At 34.5% G+C, this 12423-nt stretch overlaps 1 protein-coding gene across 1 annotated transcript; it reads right to left on the bottom strand.

Annotated features, from left to right (window-relative positions):
- Positions 1 to 1498: 1498 nt before the first annotated feature.
- Positions 1499 to 2458, bottom strand: LOC127670779 (olfactory receptor 6C6-like). The gene has a single exon (XM_052165285.1). It carries the CDS (start codon positions 2456 to 2458, stop codon positions 1499 to 1501), a length of 960 nt encoding a protein of 319 aa, XP_052021245.1.
- Between the last annotated feature and the right edge of the window lie 9965 nt (positions 2459 to 12423).

The following is a 12423-nucleotide window of genomic DNA, read 5'->3' as shown; positions in this document are numbered from 1 at the left end:
AAGCATGAAGTCAAATTATATTTACTGTCAACAAGAATTCCTGGAAAGAAGCCATGTGGCTAAAGGATAATAGATTAAAACTTTAGTGCCACAAGGAGACTGGAATACTGAGGATTTAGATGCTAACTTCCTTACCTCTGCTAGTTTAGCCACATGAACAGCATTCCTTGCCAAATTCTGTGTCAGAAGTAAATCCTGTGACTAAGAGAAAAAAATTTGACATACATACAGCTTCCAGTTTAGTGTTCTTATGGGATTCCTGACTGAACAAATAGGTCTCTGTATCTGTATCTGTTTCTTGTATCTTTTCTTGGGTACTTTTCCTTCTGTTTGTTTTGTCCTATTCCAATGGGTTAGTTTTTGTTTTCTCTTATTATATTTTATTATTAGTCCTTGAAGCCTGTTTGTTTTCTAATGACAGACAGAAACAGGGTAGATGAGAATGGGAGGGGAGATGGCTAGGAACTGGGAGGAGGAGAGGGAAACTAATCAGAATGTGTTACATGAGAAAAATATCTATTTTCAATAAAAGGACAAGTGTAATTAAAATTTCAAGAACAGAAAAAACTGCTTTGGAACCTATTAATAGATCAGTTGCTTCTATAACCAAAAAGCTAAAACTGTTGTCAGGTAATATCTGTAGCCAATAGGAAAGATTCCCCATGTTTCAGTAATCCACTTTCCAGATGCTTCCATCAATGTATTAAGAAATATGTTGGCTTATGGCTTTCTTTTATCTGTTACTAAAAGAAAAAAACTTCATAAGACTGTTTCCAATAGACATATAGAACTACAAGTAACATAAATCTGTTTCTAAGCCCCATTTTCTAAAATTTGGCTGTAGAATAAATATCTTTAATTTCTTTTGACAACCACACTGTGTTATTTTTGCATCGATACTACTGAACAAATGATCTAATTATGCTGACAACTAACTGTAAATGATTACAAATCTAGAGGAGAAATATCTTATTTCTTTGTATGCTTCCTACATCTCACCACAGTGCCCTTCAATATTTATTTTCTTTATTCACATCACAAGTTTCATCATTAGTCTTCTACAAGACTAACTTAATGTTCAGATCAACTCAGATTTCCTAGGGATTTTTCATGGCAACATCCATCACATTATGGATTAATTTCATGCTCTCTGCTTGTCCCTATTTTTAACAACACAAAATATTAAACTGCAAATAAAGTGTGTAGCAATTAATTACGGACATAGAACTAATTCAGAATTTCTAACAGCATTTACTTATACAGCATATTTAGTAAATAAACATATCACAAGAAGAGAGATTTCTGAGCAAAGATAGGATTACACATTATGAATTGAAGAAGCATTTTGCTCCTAGGGATTCAAAAGATTGATTCTGAGAGAAAAATATAGATCAATTAGAATACTCATTATGATCTAAGTTTTGGAGAGAAATAGCATAGGCCATCATGGATACATCTAACATTAATTTTCATTTTTTAGTCACGTCCCAGCAGCATACTATTTAGTTCTAAACCTTAATTCACTGTTGTGAGAAGAATATAGTCGGTGAAGCACCTGCTTGAAAGCATCCTTCACCTGCTGGTTCCTTAGGGTGTAAATGAAAGGGTTTAGCAAAGGGGCCACAGAGGTGTTGAGCACAGCTACACCTTTATTTAAAGCTACCCTCTCCTTGGCTGATGTTTTCATGTACATGAAGATACAACTCCCATAAGTAATGGAGACAACAACCATGTGTGAGGAGCAGGTGGAGAAGGCCTTTCTCCGCTGTTGAGCTGAAGGGAACTTTAGGATGGTTTTGATGATGAGTGTGTAGGAGAGAATCACTAAGATCAAGGTGATGATAAGTGTCATTATAGCTATGACAAAAGCCATCCATTCTATGAAACGTGTGTCTGTGCAAGACAGCTGCAGGACAGGAGAAGTGTCACACAGGAAGTGGTCTATCAATTTGGAGGCACAGAATTCCAGTTTGAGTCCCAACATTAAAGGGGGAAAGATGGATAAAAACCCAGTTACCCAAGAGCTGAGGACCAGTATGTGGCACACTTTGCTGTTCATGATGATGGGGTAGTGCAATGGTCTGCAGATGGCTACATAGCGATCATAGGACATGGCAGCCAGGAGGTAGAACTCTGTGATTAGTAATAGAAAGAAGAAGAATAATTGAGTTAAACAAGCTCCATAGGAAATTGTTCTGTCTCCAGTGAGAATGCTCATCAAGAACCGTGGAATGCAAGAAGATGTGAAAGCCATTTCCAAGAAGGAGAAATTCCGGAGAAAGAAGTACATTGGAGTCTTGAGGCGAAGATCCAGGAGGGTGAGGAAGATGATTACTAAGTTCCCCATCAGGCTCAAGATGTAATTGAAAAACATAAACAGGAAAATCAGAATTTGTAGCTGAGGGTCATCTGTTAATCCCAGCAAAATGAACACAATCTCTACTGACTGGTTCTTCATTCCTTCTTTATTCTAACATGTCTATAAAAAAATTTAGAAAAAGTACACATCTTAAAAATTGTTTCCATCTCATCATATAAAATTTCTTACTCAAAAATTCAATCAACATCAATATATTTTTAAAAATTATATTAGAGTTTACTCACAATCTTCTCCTCTATATCATTAGTAAGTTTAAAGAACAATTATTTTGGGGCTGGAGAGATGGCTCAGTGGGTAAGAGCACTAACTGCTCTTCTGAAGGTCCTGAGTTCAAATTCCCACAACCACATGGTGGCTCACAACCATCTGTAATGAGATCTGATGCCTTCTGCTGGTGTGTCTGAAGATAGCAACAGTGTACTTGCATATGATAATAAATAAATCTTTAAAAAAATAAGAGGTTCTGGAAAGACTCGGTGTAGCAGTATAAGACAAAGCCAGAACAGGGAAGTGGGAAGGGATGAGTGGGAGAACAGAGGGAGGGAAGGGGGCTTATGTGACTTTCGGGGAGTGGGGGACCAGAAAAGGGGAAATCATTTGAAATGTAAATAAAAAAATATATCAAATAAAATAAAAAAATAAGAACAATTATTTCCATTCTTGTTACGATTTGAGTATAATTGTGTATTTACAGGAGGAATGTTCATCATTTGGAATACAATAGTTTTCAGTTTCATTAATATTAACCTTTGCCTATCTTTCCTATATTTTATTTCAATAGATTATTCAGTTGTTTGATATTTAAAATTTGGGGGTTATATTAGATAACTTTATATTCCCAGTAGTCATAAAACTTAATACACATACAAATTTCTAAGAAAAGAAAACAACAAAGAATTTAAATAAATGGCAACATAAAATGATATTATTGTAGAATCAGTATAATGATTATTTGAGTTAAATGCTTAGAAAATAATTGGGAAACTTGAAGAACATACAAGTTTCAAAATGAATCAACAATTCAACCTGCTAACATAAGCTCTGTTTTGTTGTTTTTGTTTTTGTTCTTTTTTTTTTTTTGCTTTAGTATGATGTCCCAGTCATGTTCTCAGAGTCATAACAAATGAGAAAGATATTTATAGAAAAAGTAATAACTAACATTTTACCTATAAATATAAATATAATATTTCAAGTAGATATACAAGACATACTTTTTTTAGAAAGACTGTTATAACAAATATTTCTACCTACAGAGTCAAGTTGGGCTCATAAAGGCTCACAGGGAAAGATCACCAACCATAGGATTGATAAAATTTCTCCACACCTATGTTACAGTTATGTAGCTTGGTCTCTTTGTAGAACTTATAACAACAGTGGAAGCATGGGATGTCTCTGTTGCCTGTCTTTTAGACCTATCCCTTCTATTGGGTTGTCTTGTCCACCCTTAATGGGAAAGGAGGAGCCTACCCTTACTGTAACTTGATATGCCATTGCTGGTTGGAATGTCTGCTCTTTTCTGAAGAGAAATGGAGAAGGAGGGCATGGGGGTGGGGAAAGGAGAGGTAGCAGGAAGGGACTGGGAAAAGAGATAGGGGAAACCACAGATAGGATGAAAAGAAAACAAACAAAAACAAACAAAAAATCCATCAATCTAACAACCAAATAACCCCCCAATAGTTTTATTTCTAAACTATCTTGATTCAGTGTTAAACATAATTTATAGTTCTATAAGTATCACAATTTTCAAGTGAATAATTATAATAATATATTTAAAGTTTGAAAATTCACATATTTTTGCCAAATGCATAGCAACTAAGATAGCATGTAATTTCTGCTTACAATTTATTAAGTAGAATTGAATGACACACAAATAATAGCATGTATTTGGAATTTAATATGTATCTTTATCCATGTAAGTATCTAGAATTTGTTTATTGGGTCAATTTTAATCATTATAACAAAGCTGAAACTTACTGATTTTTAGTGAGTTTTTATGACTAATAATATTATCTTCCCAATTTTTTCATGTAACAAATGGGTCAATTCAGTTGCATTTCTTATAAGACTTCCAAATGGGGCATTTTTGGTGATATCGCAGGTATTACTTCCTTTCTAATATAGTTTCATTAGGAAAAGTTTGGTGATGCTTCCATTGAAAACAACATAACAATTTTTCATATTCTCATGCTTTTAAAATAGTATCTACTAGTATCCAATGAACAGTAAATTGTTATAAAAATGGGGAAACATATTTTACAACATATTAAAGAAAACACAAAGTGAAGAGAAAGATAATGATTATGAAAGCATAAAATGCTTATTTTTCCTTTTTGTGTGAAGGAATTCAAGGAAAAAGATTAAACATATGAAAGATTATTTATGAAGTAAGTATATGATATGGACAATGCTTATTTTCTAGTGTATGTACAAGTGCATGGATGTGTTTTTTCAAGTGAACATGATCAGAAGAAAAATTATCCCAAAGAAAGAATCTAGAAGCTCTTAGCACACAGTATGTGATAGGAATAAAAACAAAGCAAAGTTTTGGTAGTGTACATTGCACTATTAGAATATTCACACAGCAATAATCTTTTGCCTATAAAACTACTTATTAGTATACAGACTATCTATCTATCTATCTATCTATCTATCTATCTATCTATCTATCTATCTATCATTATGTTACCAAGTAAGATAAAAAAAAAGTATTCAAGTTTGCATAATTCTAAATAGGAAATTCTGATTTCAGAAGACTTAGTTTTAAAATTATTTTGTTTTAGGAATTATTTTCTAAAAGAGGCCCTATTTTTGAAAGCTTTTATGTAAGATTTTATCCACATTTTAATTAGAATTTACTTTATGGAAAAAATTTTTAAAAAGTTTTAGGGCTCTCTCTAGGAAAAAAATTACCATGTCATTTTTTTCATAATGAAAGAATTTAAGCCATTTAAAGTAGAAAATGTATAAGATCATGATTTCTTATCTAATGATAGTTATTTGCAACCTATGAGGAATATGTTATTCTTTAAAAACAGTACAAATACAAAATAAAAATATAAAGAATAAAATGTTATTTAGAAACGAATGTCTTCCCTTTTGTCATTTACAGAAATTTATAGAAGGAGCTTTGTGACCATTTGTACTGATAAATGGTTTCTAAAGGAATTGAAGACTTGAGACAGGGCACTCCAGCCAACTGAAGCAGCCTGAGATAGAGAAATCTAATATACCAAACCAAATTTGGTTTGAAAAATATTCACTATCCTGGTATTTATTCTACTCTGATACAACCATAAAGCATTGTAAAAAACAATGTCGTGGACTCAAAGTTTCTACAAGACATACAGATACTTGTATAACTATATATATGTATATATATATAGTTATACATATATGTATATATATATGTATATATGTATATATATTGGTTTCATTTATAAAATCTGCACAATTGACAACACTGATATAAATGTCTAATTATATAATTCTTTAGAATTTTCTTATTTGAAACTAGTGACTTGTTCTGCTTCAACAATTATATACATATATCATACATTTTCACAGTATACTATAAAAGATAAAAACACAATATGAGATTATATGACTCACAGGCCAAGAAATACAATTGTATTGAATTTTATTGGATATTAATATCACATAAGAATTAAAATAGTCTCAAAGATTACAAAAATATTTGAATCTTACTTCTAACCACTTGTCATTATTTCTCCATAGGTCAATATAAACTCTATCAAAACACTTACCATTTATTCATTTAAAAGCCTTTCTCTGTTGTGTATGTTGATTCTGGTAAATGTGCTCTTCCATCTTTCAGCCAGTCTCCTGGTAAATAACGAGTATGGATGAACCATCTCTACTCATCTTATTCTAACCTAAAATACATGGTTATCTTTCATGTTGTTTTAGAGACAACATTTTTGACTAATTTATTGGTTGGTTGGAAGGTAAATGAAATTGCCACTTATATCACTTACTACATATAACTCACTTGTCTGAAGTATTGTAAACCTGGCTAAGTGTGGCATGCGGCACCATAAGAAAATACACTGCCTCTGACATGGTGGAGGATCTATACCTCTGCATCCTATAGGAAAGTATCTAAGACCAACAAATTTTCAGGGTAACTGCAAACCAAGACCATCATTTATTTCCTCAGGGATTGCCAAATTTAGATATGAAGTTCTTTCTATAGAAATAAAAATATATGCATAAACCTTTTTTTTTTTTTTTGGAATCTATGCTTGTAGAGAATTTGGTACAGATTAATGTTTGGTTATTTATCATAAATCCACCTTTTGAAATCATGGTTACACAGTTATGTTTGGAGCAGAATAATTTTTTTCCAGTGAATAGGAAAATTGATAATATGAGATGGATAAAGACAACCTGTTGTAGGCCAATCAAATTTAAGCTACATCCTATAAATACCCCATTTTCTCTTGGCTTGTAGACTTACTTCTCCATATTTTCCTATAATTTTTCCTGTTTTCCACATTTGACAAAAAAGATTTGTTGTTTCTTTAAAGTCTGTCTTAATGTTTTGATATGCTCAACTCCAGCTTATTTTTCTGAGGTGACATGAATTTGTTCTTACATTATTTGATTTTTTTTACTATAAAGTACTCCTTTATGTATAAGTGTGTATATATGTGCAAATATATCTATATACATATATACATACACACATATTTATGCACATATACATACATATACATTTATATGTTTTCTCAATATATTTGTTTGTTTCTCAATATATTTGTTTATTTTATATAATATAAAAGAGCTGTCAACAGTGTGGATAATCTGAATAGTGTCCAAATATTCTGTCACTCCCTATATAGTTCCTTACATCCTTGGGTATATATTTTGCAGTGGTAAACAATTCTATTATTTCTAGTCATTTTGAGATGCTTCCATACTGATTTTTAATTTCCATAGGAATATACTAATTACTATACATGCCAATAATGTATCAGGGTTCCTTTTCCCCTAGATCCTTGCCTACATTACTTTTTTATATGTAACATTTTATTTTGCACTGTTATAGAAATATCCTGATAACCCAAGGATAAAATAGGATAAAATCGCCTTAGTGAGTAAATGATACAATATTGAGTCACAACAAAAGAAATAAACTATAGAGAACATTGTAAAACACAGACATAGGTAAGGACTTCCTAAATAAGACTCCAGTTAGGAAATAAGGACACACATTGACAGATGGAACATTATGAAATTAAAAAGCTTCTGTGCAGTAAAGAAAGCTAACAGAATTAAGAGGCAGTCCACAGAATGACACACAATCTTTGACAGTGACACATCCCACTGAACTCCAATATCTAAGATGTACAAAAGAGCTAAAAACATAAACCTTAAGAAACTAAATAACCCATCAAAATGACCCGTGAATCTAGAGTTAAAAAAAACCAGAAACATGAATCTCTTAACATGTTAAAAGGTGACCGATGTTTTTTGCCAACAGAGGAATTCAAAATGAGAGAATTTTGATAATCTAACTTACCTCAGTTAGAGTGGTTATTATCAAGGAAAGAAATTACAATGAATAATAGCAAGAATGCAGGGGCTAAAATTATTAATAAATCATATTAAATACAAAAATCCTCACAACATCTCAGTATTGTGGTTTCTCAAGAGCTAAATATGGAACTATAATGTGAACCATATATAGCACTGCTTGCTGTATACCAAAAGGCTATCAGAGATACTTGCAAATCATTATTCACTATTGCTCTATTTCTAATACCTAGAAATCATCCTAATTGTTAATCAACTGACAAACAGCTAATGATAATGTGAAATGTACACAAAATGAAAATGTATTCATGCACAAAGAAAATAAAAATTATGAAATTTTCATGGAAATAAATGAAACTGAAATATATTTTACTAAATAAGGTAACTCATGCCCATGAACTACAATCATGCCTGGCACTGGAAACCTATTTAGTTACCCCGGGCTCATGAGATCGTGGCTCTTGGAGTGCAACCTACAATTGCCACTTTGCTAAGTCAGCACAATCCTTACCTACACTCTAAATATTTCTCCCATACCCACAGATAAAATGCTTACGGCTGTTTTTGTGGTTTGTCAGGTGAGTTACTTGCATTACCTGGACACAGTGTTTTTGATGGTGAAGTGGAATGGTCAGCTAGGGACTAAGCAATCTGATGTGACTTGGGATTATTTCCCAGTACAACCTGATGCAATTCCTACTGTCCTGAGGCTATGGCCCAACACCTAGAAATTGCTTTTTACTCATTAATATATCTCTATTTATCATCTATCTATCTACCTATCTATCTATCTATCTATCTATCATCTATCTTCTATTATATATTATATAATTGTATGCACATTACACCCACTATACATAATATATATTTGCATATATATATATACATGGCAAATAGAGAATGGTGACTTTCAGATGATCCTTACATTAAATAAGCTGAATAATTTTCCATTGTACAAATGAAGCACATTTTATCATTTTTTCGGTTGATAAACATGGACATTGATTACAGTTTATGGCTATTATGAATAAAGCAATAATGACCATGGTTAAGTGTCTCTGAATAGGATGAAGTGTCCTTTAGATATATGGTCAAGATTGTCTTGAGGAACATCTATTCCCAGCTTTCTGAGGCATCTATTCACTGATTTTCAAAGTAGTTGTACAAATTTTCATTCCCACAAACAATGGAGGAGTATTCCCCTTATTCTATATCTTTAACAGCATAGTTGTCATTTGTTTTATTAATCTTGGGTATTCTGATGGGTGTAGGCTAAATCTCTAAGTAGTTGTGGTTTGCATTTCCCCAACTTGGTAGGAATGTTGAACATTTCTGTGTTTCTAAGCCATTTGAATTTCCACTTTTGAGAATTCTCTATTTATCTGTAGACCATTTGTTTTGATTTGATATTATTTATTTATTAAAAGTAGATTCTTCTCTTATACAATAATTCTAGGACCAGTTTCCCTTCTTCCACTTCTCCAGGCTCCTGTCCACCTCCCCTTTCTCCCAAATCCACCTCCTCTCCAAGAATATTCACCAACCCTACATCTGATAGAGGGTTAATATCCAATATATACAAAGAACTCAAGAAGTTAGACCCCAGGGAACCAAATAACCCTATTAAAAAATGGGATACAGATTTAAACAAAGAATTTTCACCTGAGGAAATTCGGATGGCCGAGAGGCACCTTAAGAAGCAATACTACAGAGCAATAGTGTTAAAAACTGCATGGTATTGGTACAGTGACAGGCAGGAGGATCAATGGAATAGGATTGAAGATCCAGAAATGAACCCACACACCTATGGCCACTTGATCCTCGACAAAGAGGCTGAAAACATCCAATGGAAAAAAGATAGCCTTTTCAACAAATGGTGCTGGTTCAACTGGAGGTCAGCATGCAGAAGAATGCGAATTGATCCATCCTTGTCTCCTTGTACTAAGCTCAAATCCAAATGGATCAAGGACCTCCACATAAAGCCAGACACTCTGAAGCTAATAGAAAAGAAACTGGGGAAGACCCTTGAGGACATCGGTACAGGGAGAAAGTTTCTGAACAGAACACCAATAGCATATGCCCTAAGAGCAAGAATTGACAAATGGGACCTCATAAAATTACAAAGTTTCTGTAAGGCAAAGGACACCATCAAGAGGACAAATCGGCAACCAACAAATTGGGAAAAGATCTTCACCAATCCTACATCAGATAGAGGGCTAATATCCAATATATATAAAGAACTCAAGAAGTTAGACTCCAGAAAACCAAACAACCCTATTAAAAAATGGGGTACAGAGTTAAACAAAGAATTCACACCTGAAGAACTTCGGATGGCGGAGAAGCATCTTAAAAAATGCTCAACTTCATTAGTCATTAGGGAAATGCAAATCAAAACAACCCTAAGATTTCATCTTACACCAGTCAGAATGGCTAAGATTAAAAATTCAGGAGACAGCAGGTGTTGGAGAGGGTGTGGAGAAAGAGGAACACTCCTCCACTGCTGGTGGGGTTGCAAATTGGTACAACCACTCTGGAAATCAGTCTGGCGGTTCCTCCGAAAACTGGGCACCTCACTTCCAGAAGATCCTGCTATACCACTCCTGGGCATATACCCAGAAGACTCCCCACCATGTAATAAGGATACATGTTCTACTATGTTCATAGCAGCCCTATTTATAATTGCCAGATGCTGGAAAGAACCCAGGTATCCCTCAACAGAAGAGTGGATGCAAAAAATGTGGTATATCTACACAATGGAGTACTATTCAGCCATTAGAAACAATGAATTCATGAAATTCTTAGGCAAATGGATGGAGCTAGAGAATATCATACTCAGTGAGGTAACCCAGACTCAAAAGGTGAATCATGGTATGCACTCACTAATAAGTGGATATTAACCTAGAAAACTGGAATACCCAAAACATAATCCACACATCAAATGAGGTACAAGAAGAAAGGAGGAGTGGCCCCTGGTTCTGGAAAGACTCAGTGAAACAGTATTCAGCAAAACCAGAACGGGGAAGTGGGAAGGGGTGGATGGGAGGACAGGGGAAGAGAAGGGGGCTTACGGGACTTTCGGGGAGTGGAGGGGCTAGAAAAGGGGAAATCATTTGAAATGTAAATAAATTATATCGAATAAAAAAAAAGAAAGCTTGGAGCTCAAATTAAAAAAAAAAATAAAAAAAAGAAGTGCTCAACATCATTAGTCATTAGGGAAATGCAAATCAAAACAACCCTGAGATTTCACCTCACACCAGTCAGAATGGCTATGTTCAAAAACTCAGGAGACAGCAGGTGTTGGTGAGGATGTGGAGAAAGAGGAACACTCCTCCACTGCTGGTGGGGCTGTAAGATGGTATAACCACTGTGGAAATCAGTCTGGTGGTTCCTCAGAAAACTGGACATGACACTTCTGGAGGACCCTGCTATACCTCTCCTGGGCATATACCCAAAGGATTCGCCGGCATGCAATAAAGACACATGCTCCATTATGTTCATAGCAGCCTTATTTATAATAGCCAGAAGCTGGAAAGAACCCAGGTGTCCCTCAAAGGAGGAATGGATACAGAAAATGTGGTATATTTACACAATGGAATACTACTCAGCAATTAGAAACAATGAATTCACAAAATTTTTAGACAAATGGTTTGATCTGGAAAATATCATCCTAAGTGAGGTAACCTAGTCACAAAAGAATACACATGGAATGCAATCTCTGATAAGTGGATATTAATTTGCCCAGAAGCCCTGATTACCCAAAGCAAAAATCGCACAACAAATGACTCCCATGAAGAAGTATGGAGAGGGTCCTGATCCTGGAAAGGATTGATCTAGCATTGGAAGGGAGTATAAGGACAGAGAAAAAGGAGGGAGGTGATTGGAGAAGGGATGGAGAGAAGAAGGTTTATGGGACATATGGGGAGGGGGGATCCGGGAAAGGGGAAATCATTTGGAATGTAAACAAAGAATATAGAAAATAAAAATATTTAAAAAAGAAAAGAGCAACAAGCCAACATGCCAAAACCAAGACACGATTAGACAAGTCCCAGAGCCCTCATCCAGAGGGTGGACACGGCAATCCTGAACCAAGACACGATTAGACAAGTCCCAGAGCCCTCATACTGAGGGTGGACATGGCAATCCAATAGGAGGAAAAGAATCCCACAAGCAGTCAAAACAGCCAGAGACACACCTGCTCCCACAGTTAGGAGTCCCACAAAATACCAAGCTAACAGCCAAAACACATATGTAGAGGACCTGGTACAGACCTATACAGGTCCCTTAGGGACTACATAGCTCAGAGACTTATTGTAGAACCAAACACCATTGACAAAATTAGTATCAAGGAAATAATTCTTAATGATATTGTTATCCTTGTCCAGTTTTCATCAAAGAGGCTTCCTCTGGCAGCATTTGGGAATGGATGCAGAGACTTGCAACCAGAGATTATGCAGAGAGAGTCTAAACTGGAGATCTGGATTGGTTCC

The sequence above is a fragment of the Apodemus sylvaticus genome, chromosome 20 (assembly GCF_947179515.1).
Source record: "Apodemus sylvaticus chromosome 20, mApoSyl1.1, whole genome shotgun sequence".
Taxonomy (NCBI): domain Eukaryota; kingdom Metazoa; phylum Chordata; class Mammalia; order Rodentia; family Muridae; genus Apodemus; species Apodemus sylvaticus.
The sequence above is the reverse complement of the archived record's forward strand: the minus strand, read 5'-3'. Positions and strand labels throughout refer to the sequence as shown.